At 47.3% G+C, this 19,534-nt stretch overlaps 1 protein-coding gene across 1 annotated transcript; it reads right to left on the bottom strand.

The window, feature by feature from the left end:
* Positions 1–10,356: 10,356 nt before the first annotated feature.
* LOC125537103 (uncharacterized) lies at positions 10,357–18,536 on the bottom strand. Its single transcript, XM_048700406.2, has 3 exons — positions 18,324–18,536; positions 18,005–18,227; positions 10,357–10,770 (listed from the first exon to the last, which is right to left on the bottom strand). The coding sequence occupies exons 2-3, from the start codon at positions 18,164–18,166 to the stop codon at positions 10,606–10,608; spliced, it is 327 nt and encodes a 108-aa protein (XP_048556363.1). The 5' UTR covers positions 18,167–18,227; positions 18,324–18,536; the 3' UTR covers positions 10,357–10,605.
* Positions 18,537–19,534: the final 998 nt, after the last annotated feature.

The raw sequence follows: 19,534 nt of genomic DNA, 5'->3' as shown, positions 1-19,534 counted from the left end.
AACAAGCTCTACGCGATGCGAGTCGAGCCGTTGCCGACCGAGGCCGACAAGCCCGTGAAGAAGAGGAAGCACTTCTCGAAGAAATTCACGAGTGACGATTTCAAGCTCGCATGCATCGTCTAGTTCCCCCTCGAGCTCGACGCGTTCCTCCACAAGCTCGCCAAGACCATCAAGTTCATCAACAGCATGAAAACAATGGGAAGCCTCCGCGACAAGAGCAACACGAGGTTGACAACCCTCCGCGTCAAGAGCACCACGAGTTGGACAATCATCTTCAACATGGGCGTCATCATCCCCGACCCCAACACAATGAAGAGCAACGCTACGGCAAGCTCAAGTTCACCATGCCCAAGTTCAACGGAAGCAACGATCCCGAAGAATACCTTTCATGGGCATTGAAAGTTGACAAGATCTTCCGTTTGCACAATTATGAAGAAGAGAAGAAGATCGCGATGGCATCCCTTGAGTTCCAAGACTACGTCCTCATTTGGTGGTAACAAGTCATTGAGCGTCGCGAGGCAAGAGGTGATCCACCCATCACTACTTGGGCACAAATGAAGGATGTCATGAGAGCACGCTTCGTGCCTACCTACTACAACCGCGACCTCTTCAAGAAACTCCAACAACTCAAGCAAGGAATCAAGAGCGTTGAAGAATACTACAAGGAGATGGAGATTGCAATGATAAGAGCCAATGTGACGGAAGATGATGAGCAAACTATGGCACGTTTCTTGAATGGACTCAATCATCCTATCAAGAAGATCGCCGACTTCCAACCATACTCAAATCTCATCGAGCTCGTGCACCAAGCTACCAAAGCGGAACGCCAAGTGCAAGATGATTTCAAGTATGCCAAGTTCTCATCCAAGTCCTACGGCTTCCCCAATAACCAAGCTTCAACGACTCCAACACTGACTACAAGACCGTCTACTTCCAACATCGACAAGTCGACTTCCAAGAAAGCTTCGCCTACTACAAGCAACTTCAAGCCGAGAGCTTCATCATCATCAAGCCTTACCGATGAGACCATCAAGACGAGCTCCCTCAAGTGTTTCACTTGCGGAGGCCGAGGCCACAAGTCCTATGAGTGCACCAACAAGCGCACCATGATCTCCAACGATGATGGCACTTATGATTCCATGAGCGAAGGAGAAATGGAAGCCCTTGAGCAAGTCACCATGCACCGCCAAGTGAACAATGAAGAAGAACAAGTATTTTGTGATGAAGACTCAAGCCCCGCACTTGTTGTCTCCAAAGTCTTGACTCTCCAACATCACCAAGATGAAGACCAAAGATGCACCATATTCCACACCAAGGCCGGCATCAATGGACGACCCGTCAAGGTCATCATCGATGGAGGGAGTTGTCACAATCTCGCAAGTGAAGAACTTTGCTCCAAGCTCCAATTGCCCAAGACGAAGCATCCACATCCATACAAAGTGCAATGGCTTAGTGACTCCGGCACTATCCAAGTCGAGCACCGAGTACAAGTCTCCTTCAAAATCAGCGCCTACGAAGACACCTTGGAGTGCGACGTCATCCCAATGACTGTTTGCCATCTTCTCCTTGGACGGCCATGGCAATTCGATAGAGGAGTCGTCCACAATGGGCGTACAAACCACTACAGCTTCAAGATGCAAGGAAAGGAGTTTGTGTTACGACCTATGTCTCCAAGCCATGTGATCGCCGATAAGCAAGCCACCCATCGTGGAGAGAATGGTGAGAGAGTGAGCCACCAAAAACAGAGTGAGCGCCACAAGCCCAAATTGAGTGCCTCCACGATGAGCGAAAACAAGAACCTCGTTCTATTTGCCACCAAACGTGAGATGAGAGAAGTGTGTGAGAACCCATCTAGTGTCCTACACTACGTCCTCGTGTGCAAGGACAATGCATCACAAACTAACACTTCTCACACTCTTCCTCTAGTGTTGTCTTCTCTTTTGCAGGAATTTCAAGATGTTTTTCCCGATGAGCTACCTCCGGGTCTACCTCCATTACGAGGCATTGAGCACCGCATCGACCTCATCCCCGGAGCACCGCTTCCGAACAAAGCTCCCTACCGCGTCAACCCCGAAGAAACCAAAGAAATTCAAAGGCAAGTAAAGCATCTCATAGACCATGGACATGTGCGTGTAAGTTTGAGCCCTTGTGCCGTACCGGTCATCCTTGTGCCAAAACGTGACGGTAGCTTTCGATGTGCTCCGATTGTAGACCTATCAATGCTATCACCGTTCGCTATAAGTACTCCATTCCACGCCTAGATGATATGCTTGATGAGCTTAGCGGTGCCACTATATTTTCTAAAATTGATCTTAAAAGTGGTTACTATCAAATCCGCATACAAGAGGGTGATGAATGGAAAACCGCATTCAAAACCAAGTTTGGTTTGTATGAGTGGTTAGTCATGCATATGGGTCTCTCGGAAGCACCGGACACTTTTATGCGCCTTATGAATCATGTCTTTCGCCCTTACATTGGTATATTTGTTGTGGTTTACTTCGATGACATTCTTGTGTTTAGCAAATCTATCCAAGAGCATGTCACCCATGTCCGCACCGTTTTGCAAACTCTTAGGAAAGAGCGTCTCTATGCTAATATGGAGAAATGCCTTTTTGGTGTTGATAAGCTCGTTTTCTTGGGTTTTGTGGTCTCTTCTAAGGGTGTTCATGTAGATGAGTCCAAGATCAATGCTATTAAGACTTGGCCGCAACCAACCAACTTGCATCAAGTGCGTAGTTTTCTTGGTCTTGCGGGTTTCTATCGTCGCTTTGTGAAGGATTTTAGCACCATTGCTTCGCCTTTGCATGCTTTGAGCAAGAAGAATGCGCCGTTTATTTGGGGACCATCCCAAGATACCACATTCAATGAGCTTAAGAATTTGCTTACTCATGCTCCCGTGCTTGCTTTACCCAACTTCGACAAGCCTTTTGAAATTCATTGCGATGCTAGTAGTAATGGCATAGGAGGTGTGTTAACGCAAGAGAAGCGCCCCATAGCTTACTTTAGTGAGAAACTTTCCGGAGCGCAACTCAATTATCCCATCTATGACAAAGAGCTATATGCTTTAGTCCGCGTTTTGCATGAATGGGAACACTACCTTCGTCCCCATGAGTTTATCATTCATACCGATCATGAGACTCTCAAGTATCTTAAGGGACAAACTAAGTTGAACAAGCGTCATGCTAAATGGAGTGAATTTATTGAGTCTTTTCCCTATGTCATCAAGTACATCAAGGGTAAAGAAAACATAGTAGCGGATGCTCTTTCCCGCATTTGCATGCTTATCACGCAACTTGAGTTAGATGTCATTGGCTTCGAGCATATCAAAGACTTATATGAGCATGATACAACTTTTTCCATTCCTTATGCCAAGTGTTTGTCGAATACATCTTGGAAACGCTATTACATCAAAGATGGCTACCTTATGAGAGCTAACAAACTTTGCATTCCCGAGTCCTCTCTTCGTTTGTTGCTTTTGCAGGAATCTCATGGAGGAGGCTTAATGGGACACTTCGGACGCGACAAGACGTTCGCCACGCTCTCGAAAAGCTACTTTTGGCCTAAGATGTTTCGGGATGTCAATCGTTTCACCAACCGGTGTTCTACATGTCGCAAAGCTAAGTCCAAAGCTCAATCTCATGGTCTCTATATGCCTTTACCGATTCCATACCAACCTTGGGAAGACATTAGCATGGACTTTGTACTTGGTTTGCCTAGAACTCGAAATGGGAAAGATTCCATATTTGTCGTTGTGGACCGTTTCTCCAAAATGGCACATTTTATTCCTTGTCACAAGATAGACGATGCTTCACATGTTGCTAATCTCTTTTGTAGGGAAATATTGCGTCTCCATGGTGTGCCAAAGACAATTGTCTCAGACCGCGACGTCAAGTTCCTTAGCTACTTTTGGAAGACCCTATGCACCAAGCTCGGAATCAAGCTACTCTTCTCCACAGCGTACCATCCTCAAACCAACGGCCAAACGGAGGTGACAAACCGAACACTCTCCGCTCTACTTCGAGTACTCATCAAGAAGAACATCAAGGAGTGGGAGGAGTGTCTACCCATCGTCGAGTTCGCCTACAACCGAGCAAGACACTTAACAACCGGCAAGTCCCCTTTCGAGGTCGTCTACGAATTCAACCCTTTGTCACCATTGGATATTCTACCTCTTCCACTCCAAGAGCGAATCAATTTGGACGCAAGTGCACGAGTGACCCATCTCAAGAAGGTGCATGAAGATACAAGACACACCATCGAGCGCCAAGTACAACGCCTTGCGACCAAGCTCAACGTCAACAGGCAACCTAAGGTCTTCAATATTGGTGATCTCGTGTGGCTACACCTTCGCAAGGAGCGCTTTCCACAAGAACGCAAGTCTAAGCTTCGACCACGAGCAGATGGACCCTTCAAGGTGCTCGCACGCTACAACGACAACGCTTACAAGATCGACCTCCCGCGCGACAAGTACAACATGAGCGACATCTTCAACATCAAAGATCTCTCTCCCTTCCATGGTGATGAAGAACTCGATCCGAGGACGGATCTTCCCCAAGGGAGGGGAGATGATGCGGAGCATCCCACGACCATCCCCATGGACGCCACATCAACTATCCAAGCTCCAAATGGACCAATGACAAGGGCTAGGGCACGTGCTATTCAATCCGAGGTGACATCACTCCTACTTGAGTTTTCTCCCTCTTCAAGTGAGACATAGCTACTGCCTAAGTCCGAGATACTATGTGTCATCAGGTACAACGCTCAAGACTCGGAGCCGAGGACTGTAGATGAAGAGACAGGCGTCAACACTCTGGACAGCCCGGAACTTCCGGCCAGAGCCCGAAACTTCCGGCCCCCGGACCTTTCGGCCGACCCGGAGCTTCCGGCCGCCAATGACTTCGACCAGCCCAGGCGTGCCAACTCTCGGGTTAGCCCGGACCCCGTCCCGGACCTTCCGGCGCCCGGAACCTCCGGCCGGCCCGGACCTTCCGGCCCCCGGATGCCAGCACATCTCCTCCGCGCCAACTCTCTGGTTAGGCCGGACCCTCCCCGGAACCTCCGGCGCCCGAAACTTCCGGCCCTGCCTGCGCGCAGCCACTTGGGCCGAGGCCCGTGTACCCTTTCGTCACCTAGACTATATATACTCTATCCCGTACAACTTTCTAGGTTAGCGTTGGTTTAGCTCATACTTAGAGATAGAGCTTCGCTCATCCACATCGGATCTACTCCTCGTGAGAGACCGCGACCTCTTCGGAGAAGATCCCTTTGGATTCAAGCCCCCTTTCTAAGGGAAGACCCCCCCGTGGATTCAAGACCTCCTCACGGAGAAGACCGGCTACCTTTGTATCGTCCTTTGTTGGATTTGGATCGTGTATCTCTTTGTGTTTCGAGGATCTAGCACATGTGTGACTATTTCTTGTTGGTTGAGTGATTCTCTCGTGTTTCCCCTCGTGATTTCCCTTGTCCCCCCCCCCCCCCCCGTGTTCTTCGCGGGATCCGCTCCTTTTCATGAAAGATCGGGCCACTAGGGTTCTACCCTACATCAGCTCGGCCTGCCTACTCAACTGCGGACCGGAGCATGCATCACTGATCACCGGGAGCCTGGGATGTGCACTTGCCAACCTGCCGCTGACCTATCTAGGAATCCCGCTGACCATCTGGCGCCCCACGAGTGCGCAACTCCAGCCGCTCATCGACAAGGTTGCAGGCATGCTCTATGCTGGAAATCGAGGCTTATGAACAGAATGGGAAGACTAGCATTGGTTAAAAGAGTTCTGTGTGCAATCCCTATCCACCAACTGCTCGTCTTTGCTCCCCCCAAAGAAAACCATCAAGCTGGTCGAGAAAATCCAGAGAGGATTCTTGTGGAAGGGGTGTGCCGCTGCTAATGGTGGTAGCTGCCATGTCAACTGGCGCCGCATGTGTTGGCCTACTTCCCTTGGGGGCCTCGGCGTCCAGGACATGGAGCGCGCGGGCCTAGCCTTGCGGCTACGCTGGCTTTGGTACTGCAAGACCGACGCGGAGAGGGCCTGGCAAGGCCTTGATCTCCAATTCTCTATCGAGGAGCAGGCCTTGTTCTTCGCCTCTACATCATTGATTGTTGGCGATGGAACATCCGGAAAGTTCTGGGAAGACCGCTGGATAAACGGTCGATCAGTCCGGGAAGTTGCGCCCCAGCTCTACTCTTGCATCCCCCAGTGACGACGGAAGATACGCTCCATTGCCGATGGCCTACAGAACCATAATTGGGTGTGCGACATCATCGGCAACATTGGAGTCCACAAAATTGGGCAATACTTGATGTTGTGGCGGGACACCGAACGCATTATCCTTCATGACCGCCCTGACACGCTAGTCTGGAAGTGGCGCCCGGATGGCGTATACTCAGCACACAACGCCTATCTGGCCTCCTTCGAGGGCTCCTCCGGCTGCAATACTTGGGACCTGATCTGGAAAAGTTGGGCCCCGCCACGGGTCAAATTTCACATGTGCCTAGCCAACCTCGACCGTTGCTGGACCGCGGAAAGATTGGGCCGTCGTGGCCTTCAGCATCACCCCCGCTGCGTCCTGTGCGACCAGGAGCCGGAAACGATGAAGCACCTGCTTGTCGCATGCCCCTTCTCGCGACAAATCTGGCACGATGCGTTCACTTGGCTTCACCTGACCTTTCGGCCACCCGACCCGGTTCATGACGACTGCTTCAAGGACTGGTGGCGACAAGCCAAGCAAGCCACGCCTCAACCAACGCAAAAAGGGCTGGCGTTCGTGATTCACTTGACGACCTGGATGATCTGGAAGGAATGGAACGCCTGCGTGTTTGACGGCGCGCAACCCTCCGCCACCCAGCTCATGGCAAGAATCAAAGATGAGGCAGCGCTCTGGGTCAGGGCAGGCGCCACCGGCCTGGGACTGATCCTCCCAAGGACATGGACGTCCACTAATTCCTTGCATCATATACCTGTTATTCTCCTGCTCGGAGAACTGTACTACTAAACTCTCCTTCTGTTCAATGAAATGAAACGCAAAGTCTTTGCGTTTTTTCCAGAAAAAAAAAGAGCCATGTTTTTGTGCAAACTGGATTAGAAATGTAGCTACTCTGTTGTCCTCTAACTAAAGATCTTTTGCGTGGACTTTCCGTTGGACCACAACAGGGCCTGACAATTGCATCCTTCTATGTGTTTTCCGCACATTGTAATGGATTGATGAAAGGATCCAACGTATGTGTGCACTGTTATGCCCGTGTTCTAAGTCTAACAGTTCTGCCTACGTTTGTTTGGCAGGTTGGACGATTTGTTGTGTTCCTACATTTCTTTGCTGTTGTTCAAGGTCTGCTCTTCTTTTCCCTTGCATGCCATTGTTTCTAGCTACAAATATGTTTATCTTTCTATGTGTGTTGTTGTCTTAGTTCGTTTGCTGATCGACTCATCTTTGTCATGTTCAGATGTTCCACTTATTTGGGTCGTCTACCTTTGGCAATGAATGTACGTATATTATTGCCATGTTCCCCTTATCCCTGCATCATTGAACAATGCTGGCAAACTAATGTCCCTTTGCCCTATGTAATGGTGTTACAGAGTGCCATTTGTTTTGTCAAGCTTACTAACTGGTTTATTTTTACATTATCATGAATATGCTTTAGGCATGCCTCTTCTCTGTTTCTGTGACCCTTTGCCAGTCTCTTCATTTTCCGATTATACTCGTGTTTTCCTGTATGTAGATGTGATTATAAATGGCATTAATGAGTAGATCCGACTCGGGGAGGGCATGGTTGATGTATGCAACCATGGGAGTGTCAGCTTATTCTGGTCCTCATCGACCAAAGGCTCCTCGATTTGGCCATCGCCAGAGTTATATGAAACAAGGTCTTTTAGGGAACTCTTTTAGACATGTGTATACAGAACACATGTTTCATTGTCTTCTCTTTTTTTCATGAGTTGTTGAAAAGATCTTATGAAGCTTGATTGATAGTGTTTCAACTAAGATGAAGTGGTCTGGATGATCAGGTTTTGCAAATCCTGCAGATCGTTATACCTTCTGTACAATGCACTGTTCTGGATTCGAATAGACTGGTTTCTCCATGTCCAAGTCTTTTGTTCTAAGAAAAAACTCTTTTGTTGCATCCACATTAACAATATGTATTTACATTTCCATTTTCGAATTGTAAACTGTAGCTGCCCAAAACTTTGGTATAAAATAAAGCCCTTATTGGTAAATGAGGCACGTTATTAGCAATGTTTCATATTTTCTTGCAATACTATGCTTGCCTATTCAGGTCTTCCAAGACCTAAATCATCAGAAATTCAGCACATACAACACCTTTTTTTGAACTTTGGTTGCCCTGATACAAGCCTCCGTTCAATTTTCTTATACGGAGGGGTTAGAATAGTTACCATACGTGCTTGCCCAAAACTAGATCTACTGATAAATGGATTCTTTTTTTTCAAACCACACATTGTGTTTAGTAGGTCTCATGGATGGATGAGGTTGTGGCAATAGTTCTTGGGTGCAGTATCTATCTTGATATCAATCAGGGCACATTAGAGGCAGAAGAAGAGAAAATGTTTGGAGTGTCTATGGCGTTGAACATTCAGTGCTTATGTACTTTGTACATGCACGGCCAGTTCAGTAACTAGATGGCTTTTTCTACTGTACTGGTGCTGCTACTTTTCACGTGCTAGCTTATTTGAAAAGCGCCAACAATGCGTGCCACATGTAAACAATCCATGTTGAAAGAACAGAAGCAAAAGTGTGGAGATGATGTAAATGGCCACTCAGGGAATTCAGTCTCGATGAGCTCAACTAATGACATATGTGAGTTGAGCCTGAGGTCATTTTCAAAGTAACGGAAGTATTTTACTTGTCCTTTTCATGTCAATGGTCGATGGTACTTACATATTTTATCAGGTTATTAAAGGGTAGCAATCATATACACATTATCAACAAATAAAACACTTTTATGAAGCATGTAGTAGACAAAAGTGCTACTGATAAATGGATTTTTTTTTCAAAGCACAAATGGTGCTTAGTGGGTCTATGTGTCATTTGGCGCATGAGATTACTTAAAATACACATATTTTCAACACAACATGGTCTTCAATGAGATTCTATACTACCAAATTAAAATGTACAGATACATCTCATTGTAGACAACAAGCCTCCATTGTTTCTTTATTAGAGAGGGTTAACTTTTATTCGCAAAAAGAGGGGGTTAAATTTGTTACCATATGTGCTTGCCCACAACTAAAATAACTAAAATAAGGGAAAAAATCAATGTGAACATGGATTCAACCACCATTTGGCGCAACGGGAATAACTACAAGGATTTATTTGCATATGTATACATCCCTAAATGGAGAGAATTACGGCACAAGATCTAAGTAAAAATCGCCACGAAAGAGGGGAAATGCAAGATCCAAATAAATGAGAACTAAATCCATGAATGCAGAGAAATCCGAAATCAAAGGAAAGGAGAAACTCACCAGTTGAGTACACCTCTCTGGGAACACTTCTCTCGCCCAACCGAGGAACCGAGGAGGAAAAGGGGATAAACAGGCTCGATGGATTCAGTCCCTGCCACTTCATATTCTACTCCAGATGGGCCTCACACAGCATTGTTCGTGGACTGGGCGGCTAGGTAGCATACGGGCCTTTCAAATACCTATGCCTCCATGCACAACACAAATACTCCCTCCGTTCCTAAATGTAGGTCTTTCTAGAGATTTCAACAAGTGACTACATACGGAACAAAATGAGTGAAGCTACACTTTAAAATATGTCTATATACATCCGTATGTGGTAGTCCATTTGAATCTCTAAAAAGACTTATATTTAGGAACGGAGGGAGTAGGTCTTTTTTCATGCACATGGAAAATAGAGTTTGGTACAAACCCAGCTAAAAAAATACATCCTTAACTGGCCTATACATCTTATACAAATATGTTTTTTAAACTCAGATTTCTCATCGTGATAATCATATTTTCAACAAATATGTTTTTAAACTCGGATTTCTCATCGTGATAACCATATTTTCAACTAAAAAAATGCTTCCTTAGCTGATCTATGCATGTTATACAAATATGATTTTTTTTTTCAAACTCGGATTTCACAACATGCTAAACATATTTTCAATATAGCATAGTTTAACACATGGGCTTTCTACTACCAATATTGAATATGTCCTTGCAAAATGAAACTATTTTCTCTGTGCCATTTGGTGTGGCGCAACGGGTCAACTAGTCATAGTAGAGTTACAATGGCTATACTTTATAACATGAATGAGATGCACTCATGGCTAGAATAATATTAAAAAAATTGACAGTGCAGAAGCATCAGCCATTTATCATCACAACAAAGAAATGAGCGGGTAACTTTCCAATTGAATTAGTGGACGTGGCCTAAAACAAACTTAAGTACAAATTACAGCTCTCTACAATACTTGTGGGGAAAGGCCTTAGTACAAGTATACAATGCGGTAAATCAAAGCATAATTTGTTCCTTCGCTCCATTAGAAGCAAGTCGTGAAGCACGTGTTGCCTGATTAAACAATAATATTCTATGGCTGCTATTGTAGAATAAAAGAACCACGTGGGAAGAGATTATCTACCATCAATCATCAATGATTTCATGCCCATCCACCTCACTAACTTCGGTAGCAGCAATTGTAGTGGTATGAATGGTATCGTTGCTACCACGGCAGTGCAGCAGCTGCCGTTGAAGGCTCTCGATAAGCTCATTAAGCTGTTGAATGTTTTTCTCTTGAGATAAGAGTATCTGCAGATAGCATGTAAAGTATTTTATGAGGGAAAGAAAGGGTCTGTGGATATGAAGCTTCAGCAAATTCTTGCCCTGGCAAACCAGACATGAAACAGCAGAGTGCATTTCCAAACAACACAACCAGAAGCTACTGTGGTCAATTATTGCATAAGAAATTTTGCTAAATTAAGTCACTCATTAGTCAGATCCTATCTCCATTCTCCAAACTAGCAGAAATACCAAAAATATTGTACTGGTCAATCAAAATGTAGGGATAGCACAAGAATTGATGAACGACATAGCCTAGGTTTGAGAGTGAATGACAGGTGTAGTGCACCATCCACAGGAACAGATCTAAACACGGTGGCACTCACAGGGGTATTACATTATTTGCCACAATTTACTAGGGGTTTGATGATTTGCCCTGGGGTTGTCTCAAAGGTGGGCAGACCCAGGCCTCCTAGTCATTTGGGGAGGGGGAGGCAAATTCTCAGTCTATTTTAGCCCGCGTACACTTATACTTTACAAGACAATTCATGGATGTAGGTGATCTGAGAACATCTACATATCAAAAAGACCCCACGCAAAGATGATTAGATGTGCATTCTCATAAAAGGATAAGAGAAAGTCCAGCAGAGTCGCCATATCCGCAGCCCCCATAGCGCGTGTGGAGCGCACTCCATAATGTTTTGGAGGTTGTGTATGCTGTGCGCAAACAGTGTCGCCATAATGCGGCCTCCATAAGAAAAATATGTTTTCTTCTATCTCATGCCAATTCTTTTGGCCGATCCTCCCAGAATCTGCGCCCTCCACAGCTTCCCCGGAATCTGCCCCCAAGAATCCGAATGCAACGAATAGTTCAAATAATAAATAATCTGAATGCAACAAATAATCCAATAAAGCAAATTGTTCAAGTAAAAATAAATGGATCTTAAAGAAATATAATCGCACTATCTCCCAACTAATTGCCATTGATGCTCAATGAGATCCTCATGCAGCTGATCATGAGAGGTCCGGTCTTCAATCTTCCGGTATGCCTCAAGAAATGCTTGAATGCAGTTTGTGTACCTGCGAGTCCTAACGGTTATGCCAACATTTTCACAATGATCATTTTGTGTGAGATCACACATGTTATGATTTTTGCCAAGACATCCTTGTTCCAGGAACGAGCAGGACCCCAAACAATTGCAAACATAGCTTGCATCACTCCAAATGCTCTCTCAATGTCCTTCCTCGCTGCTTCTTGCGCCTTTGCGAAATGCTTAAGTTTCCTGGTCTCATAATTAGAAGTTGTCTTCACAAATGTTGAATCGCTAGATGCCATCAGCTAAATAGTAGCCTTGGTCATAATTACCATTCACCGTGTAGTTGCATGCTGGAGTAGTACCACCTGCTAGCCTAGCAAACAAATGAGATACGAGCAAGTACTTGACCTGCTGGCAGAAAACGGAAAAGCTCCCCCCGCGTCGTCCCCGTGGGCGACCGGGGGCGAACCCTAGCGCCCCGCTTCCTCGCTCCTCCTTCCGGCCCCCCTCCCCCGCCGCCGTCCCGAGGCACCGCCAGGCAAAGCCTGGCCGGCGTGGGTGGCGGCGGGGTCCTGCTCCCTCTCGCGCATGCTTGGGGCGGGAGCGCTTGGCTGCCATGGGGCTGGGCGGTACAGCGGCACGGTGAAGCTCCGGCGAAGTGCGGCGGCTGCGGGGGCCATTTCCTCTGGCGACGGCGCGTGGGTCGGCCTTTGGCCCGATCTGCGGCCTGGGGGTCGGCCTGCGGCGCGGGAGGTGGGCGGAGACCCGGCTGGGCTTCTGCTGGGCAGTGGCCAGCGACAACTCTGAATCTCTGCCCCGCGGCAGCGGTGGAGGTGGCGGTGGTGGCGGAGTGTGTCGGCCGGATCTGGCGCAGTTTTTCCGGTGGGCGGCGCGGGTTGGGGCATCGGCCCGGCATGGCTGCTGCTCCGATTGAGGGCGGTGGCGGCGAGGTGGCTCGGCTCTCTCGGTGTGGAGGCTTCCATTCGCCGTGCCGGCATCACGGCAGCTCGGCGGGCCGGCTACGGCGGCTGCTTTTTTCGGCGTTAGCTCGTTTGTAGGTGGTCCGTTTCAACCTTCACCCCCCCTCCTCCTCGTCTGGTCGCTACCTTCGTCGAAGGGTTGGCCCTCCCCTGGCTGTGGTCCATCGCCCGCCTCGCACCCGGCAGCAAGCTTGTCTCGCGCCCGGTGCCGCGGGATGGGTAGATGGAGGCCAGTTTTGGCCGGCCTATTGGGTTTCGGCGTTGGGGGCCGCCTAGGGGTGCGAAAGGCGAGTCCTTTCCGCTCGTATCTTTGGTTGGGGTAGCTGTGGGTCTCGGGTGAGGTGGTGTCAAGGTCTTGGATGCCGGGGCGGCAGCGCTGGTGGTGGTTCCACGGTGCTCACGGCAGAGCCCGTGGCTCGGTGCTGCCCGGTGGCCATGGCCGTGTGGGCGGCATGGTCGCCAGGGTGTGGTTTTCGGTGGCGGCGAGTGTTGGCCAAGTGAAAACCTGATCTATGTTCGGAAGGACCGGCGGCGGCGAAGCTCGCTCCCTTCTTGAAGGCGTCGTCGTGGCTCTCATTGCCCGTCGTGTTGCTCCAGGGGAAACTCTGATCCTCGGGTTGGGCGGTGGCGGCGCTCTGGTGTCGTAACCTTCCTGAAGGCGCCGCCTTGGAGCACACGGTTCGTCGTATGCGGCTTCATCTCTTTGCAGTGGCGTGTTCACGGTTGAGGACCTCGGTTGCTCTTGTAGTGCTAGGGGTGGTGTTGCTGCGCTCAGCGCCTATGTATCCTGCCTTGGGTGTGTGCGTGTGTTGTGGTGGCGTGCGTTTGTACCGGGTCGTGGTTGACCGTTGCTTTGTATATAAAGCAGGGCGAAAGCCTTTTTTGGCAACAAATGAGATATTTGCAAGGCGTTGATGTCATTGTGAGATCCAGGCAACCCAAAGTAGCAATGCCAAATCCACAAATCCTCGAAGGCAACCGCTTCCAAAAGAATTGTCGGATCATGGCAATGCCAGGTGAATTGGCCTTGCCAAGCTGCAGGCAATTCTTCCACCTCCAATGCATACAGTCAACACTCCCAAGCATCCCAGACCAGCCTCTTGCTTCATTCATCGCTAAAAGCGTCACCATGTCCTTGTCGTTGGGTGTTCGCAGATACTCATCTCCATAAACCCTAACCACGGTATCAGCGAACGCTTTTGTGCACTTTATGACTGTATCTTCGTCCATTCCAAGATACTCATCTAACATATCTACAGGAGTGCCATATGCAATCATCCAGAGTGTCGCGGTCACCTTCTAGCAGTAGAAAAACCTAACAGACCCACAGTATTTCTCCGTTGCTTGAAGAACGGTTCATTGGCTTCTATGTCATCGGCAATTCGACGAAATAGCCGTTGCGATGTGTGGAAGCGTCGATAGATCATGTAGGCAGGATAGGTACAACCAGGCACAAAGTTGTTAGACATGCACAAATTATGATCGACGACTCTATTAGGATGAAATGTCAAATGACTCATCTACAATTCCACACACTTTCTCTTTGTTCCGATTGCCGCTATCCATTGAGCAGCCATTAACACAATCTCATCACCTACGGTGTCCATGACCTTACTCGCGGACTTGGAGCTCGAAGACTGACAACGAATCATTAAAGAACTCCTCTATCATCGGCTCCATCTACACAAACTGTGAATCCTATGTTATCTACACGAATCAATGAGGTGCTAGATTAGTCTACATGAACAAATTTGGGGAAATTTACCTTCGGGAAAGTCATCGAACACCTTGAGGTCGCAGGCATAGCCGGACGGCGGGAAGCGGGCGCGGGGCTGCGGCGAAGCATGCGAGGTCGGGGAACGGCTCACCGAAGGCGAGCAGGGCCAAATCGTGGCGGCAAGGGGGGAGGAAGCGGCACCAAACGACAGCAGAGGAAGGGGGCATGTGTCCTGAAATGTCCATGGCGATTCTGAAATCGGGTGGATGGAGGGAGCGCTATACCACGCGCAAACCTCCAAATATGGAGGCTCACGGGATTGATTTGGAGCAGCCTCCAAAAATTAAGGCAATGAAGCGCAGGATGGCGATTCTGCTAGACCGGCTTTTTTGACCAAAATCAACATTCGAACGATTATTCTGGAGGTCAGGCCGATGTAGCGACTCTCGAGTTGCTCCAATATGTTCACTCGCAGATTTTGCTTTGTCCAGCATATATAAAGATCTTCATGTATATGCCTTTTGGGAAGTGCAGATGAGCCAACATGCTATACATGTGTGATTATGTCTATATTTCAGAGTCATGCTTACAAAGCGATAAAGAATAGGTGCAGATATTACCATGTGCAGAAAATATGCATGCCTTTATCCAGTTTGGAACAAGTTGAAACAGGCTAGTTAAACAAGCAACAACGAATAGTAGCCTGGCCTTGTTCCCAAAAACATGTTCAGATTTGAATTTTCTCAAAAGACAACTTTGAACTAATTATGTGCAAAAGGATCCCTAAATTGATTACTGGCCTGTAACAGGTTCCCTTCGGCAGGGCCGCAGTTTTGCTGCCACAGCCAAAGTTTCAGGTCGCACTGGCAGAGCTCTTAGAAATGTGGGATCTTCTGTTGATTTCAACAGAATAGAGCATTTTTTACATTAAAAATATCTTGATTGTTCTTGCGGCTTACCATCTTTGCTATCTTGCTGAACACACACTTGTAAGGTCTTTTACCAGTTGGTTGCCAAGAAAGAAAGCCTGAAACTAAGTACTTATGTAGTTGCAGTTTACTAAAAACCAATTTAATTTATGGAGTCATCAAACTTAAAATCTAACAACAATTATGAGCATTTCAATCCTATGTTCGACAGTGAATGATGGATTTAGAGCAACATCCATAGATAAACAAATCTAGATAGAGCGGCATCTATACATATTTTGACCAGAACACTCGTGCATTTACGGGTTCCACAAAAGCAATCATGAATGCAGCTTATAGTAGAAAATGTGCACTAACAAAAAAAACACTCTGTACAAGGATGATCATATGTGCATTGTAAAAGAATCATGTAATGAGTCTTGTTAGTCTACGTTGCGCGGATACTTCAGAAAGCGCGTGTATCCAGTAGGATACTCCCCTGAACGGGCGTATCCCCGTATCACATATCCGATACGTAACCAAGTATCGATGCAACGTAGCTGTTAGTCAGCTCAAGCAGCACCAACAGAGGCAGCAACAATATCTCTTTACGATAGTTAGGATCAAGGTTTTTGAGTCGCGACTTGGTGAGTCGCCGCGAGCCCTGCGGCTCAGCGTATAGTCGACGAAAGTCGTTGTATAGTCGCCATAAGTCGCTGTATAGTCGCGAGTCGCCCTGATTTTTGGAAAACGACTTGGCGATTAGTCGGCGACTATGCAGCGACTAATCAGCGACTCAAAAACCATGGTTAGGATCACTACCTTAGAATTAGGATTGGGAGTTTGAGTATTGAGCTAACTCATGGATGAACTAACCAGCTTACACCAGACCGGCATCCACACATTGGACTAAGCAAAAAATAAAATAGTACTTGCTCAAGTAACTCCGCCTATGTTGTCTCAACATAGCCGATCCCAAGCCCGGATAAAGGAGGAGGGCTGTGATAGGCTTGGCGAGCCAACGTCAAAACTCAGCCACTCTTATGGAGATGAAACCCAGAAGAGGAAGCTAGCTATCCATGTGCCAGAACCATGAGTTGGTTGCCAGATCTTATGGGTTTCAGCTCTAGCTACCCCGACTTGTTTGGGACTAAAGACTTTGTTGTTGTTGTTGTTGTTGTTGTTGTTGTTGTTGTTCTTGTTCTTGTTACTTGCCTTCAAGTGCAAGAGCCCCTCTCCCCACTCTAAAATCATATCACATAACATCTTACTCATCAATGAACCAAAATAAGTGCACATACAACAATGTGCGGAAAATTTGCATCCCATTTATCAACAGTTAGGAATTGGACTGCCTAATTTCGAGGGTGACTGCAAATAGCACCCTGGCCAGGTTTTAAGAAACAAGCTCAGAATTAATCGATGGACCTAATCTGAACTCAATGATGCACAACTCGACTATTAGCCTATGACAATTTCATTGATGCACGGACAAGAATTGAAGCGCTTCTGTGGTACAACCATTTCCGTGAAACATCAAAATTCTGAGGAGACAGATGCCAAAATCAGAAATGCAGGTCTTGTGATGCTTTTCACACAACATAGCTTCTCTTTTTATGAATGATTCCCTGATTGTTCACATGTCCTATCATGATGAATGTCCTTTTAACTCGCTAATAGCCCTAAATATACCTAGGCACACCTACTTAACCAATTGTTTCCCATGAAAACAGGATATATATTCAGTACTTATCTCGTTACTGCCACCAAACATGCAGAGACTTGTGAGATTATCCAAAATTCCTACAGTGTCAACCATAACGGAGTAGAAACTATGCCTGCAAACCCTTACAGGGACAGGTATGCAAAGTTGCAAACAGCGGCACTGTATGTCTCAAGGCAACGGCGTGTGGATGGTTTCTTATGTATGTTTCAGATGTAATTGTATGCAATCTTGCAAATGTATGTGTCAAGGCCACAGCTTGTTGAGGGTTTCTTACATACTCCCTCTGGTCCTTTTTAGTCTGCATATAAGTTTTGTCTGGAGTCAAACTATCTCTATTTTGACCAAACTTATAGAAAAAAGTATCAACATTCACAATGCCAAATCCATATTGTTAGATTCATTATGAAATGTAGTTTCATAGTATATATATATTTAGTGTCGTAGATGTTGATACTTTTTAATATAAATTTGGTCAAACTTTGCTAAGTTTGACTTGACACAAATCTAATATACGGAGTAAAAAGGACCGGAGGAGTATGTTTCAGCAGCACTTGTCAGTTTAGAATCTTACTAAGAGGTGCCTGCGTTATTTAGCTTATTAAAACAATATGTATTGCTCATAAGTCTTAAATGACGACTATACTGATGAACTCATCAAATATTCCGCCCAATAAATACTGAAATTGACTCAGAGCCTGCGCACATTGATTAATCTCTAACCACAACTTTGATTTCGCATCTGAATTTAATTCAGATCCTGCCATATAAGCCAACTGATCTCTTCTGTAGCTTCGAGCCAAAGAATACACCTAACTTGCTGCTAATCTTGGGTGGGCCTATAGAACAACAAAAGGGAGCTACAGCTAATCAAGCAAGAATCTTTCTGGCGGGCTCACCTTCTCCTTGACGGCGTCCTCCTTCGCTAGGACTTGCTGCCGCCGGCGCGCGGTGACAGGGTCCGCGTCAGCTGCGTCCTCGATCTGCTGCTTCCACTCGAACTGCGACGTGATGATGAGCACGATGAGGAGGCAGACCAGCACTACAGGCCTCGTATTCATCACCACGCTGGGACGGCGCCAAAAAATCCAGCGTCCCTGAACCGCAACGTCCCCGGTAGGCCTGCTCACATCAATTTGAAGTCACGGAGTGGAGTCAAGAAATGGAACGGGATGCAATAAAGGGGAATTAGTTGGGCCAAGAACAAGGAAGGATTACCAAGAAACCAACAGATCCCCGGTTAGACAAGAAGGCTGCAGATGTAAGAAGGGCTCCCTGGCGAAGGCGGGTGATGCCGGCGGATGGAGGCGGTCAGGCTGACGGTAGGGGAGATGGTCGTGGCCTAGTGGAGGGAGATGGTCGTGGCGTAGTGGGGGAGGGATCCGGCTCGCGCATGCTCCTATCCGTACTCCGCTCCATCCTACAGCTGTCTTTTTCCTTTTTTTTTTTCTAATCTAATCATCTCCCCTGATTTTAAGAGATGGGGCCGGACCTTATTTTGTTCCAATTAAATCATGCCACGTATGCGGGAGCATGGATGGGAGCACGCTGGGGGAGCAGGCAAGTCTCGTCCGTGGGGAGAGGGGGAATCGAGCACGTGGACTGCTTCTAGTCTAGAGCATCTCTCTAGCACACCCTGATATGGCGCACTTTAAAATAGTTATATGGGTCGAGAAAAATAGTTATACGGGTCGAGAAAAATGTGTTTTAAGAATGGATTTTAGCTGCGATAGAACAGAACCCGTATAATCAATCCGTAAAAAAGCATATTCTTTGAATATGCCGATTCTTTTTTCTGGTCGTCCTCTTTCTCGCGTCAATCTAAAATTGACACATATCGTAGGGCACGACGGCCATCGACGAACGGGCAGACGAGGAAGACACAGGGTGGCCGCGGCGCGTGGCGGAGGCCAGGGCGGCCGGATCGAACGGCCGGCGCATTGAGCTAGCTAGCTAGCTCCGTTCGAGAGCCGCGGAGCAAAGGACGAGCGCGGCGGTCAGGACGGCCGGTCGGCAGGCGAGCGCGACTGCCAGAGTAGGCCGTCGGTGTCAGGGACGAGCGGACGGGAGCGAGCCGTGAAGGTTCCGATGGCAGTTAGACTCCCGCCAACGGTCTCTCGAGTATACAGGGCCCTTTCGGTTTGGCTATGAAATCCTTATCTTCACAGTTTAGACAGGATGTTTTCCGCGCCCCTTAAAAAAATTTACGGGTCCAACGCGTTTACAATGTTTGATCGGATGACTTTTTCACACGGACCCGTATTTTGACGATTATTTTACAGGTTGAGCATTATACGGGGTCTGCTAGAGATGCTCTTACACAGGGACGCGGAGTATGTGATCGCGAGCACACAGGCACTCGCTATCTAATCCCTTCGTTTTAGCTGCCCGATTCACGGGCGTTGGACCACCCCGGACTGACGAATTAT

The sequence above is a fragment of the Triticum urartu genome, chromosome 2A (genome assembly GCF_056163025.1).
Source record: "Triticum urartu cultivar PI428250 chromosome 2A, HENAU_Tu73, whole genome shotgun sequence".
In the NCBI taxonomy this organism is placed as follows: Eukaryota; Viridiplantae; Streptophyta; class Magnoliopsida; order Poales; family Poaceae; genus Triticum; species Triticum urartu.
The sequence above is the reverse complement of the archived record's forward strand: the minus strand, read 5'-3'. Positions and strand labels throughout refer to the sequence as shown.

Bases quoted from the DNA above. Each gene is read 5' to 3' on its own strand.
- LOC125537103 (XM_048700406.2), bottom strand. From the start codon at position 18,166: ATGAATACGAGGCCTGTAGTGCTGGTCTGCCTCCTCATCGTGCTCATC. The intron at 10,771-18,004 runs GTGAGCCCGCCA...TGCTATCTGCAG, and splicing joins AGGACGCCGTCAAGGAGAAG to ATACTCTTATCTCAAGAGAA.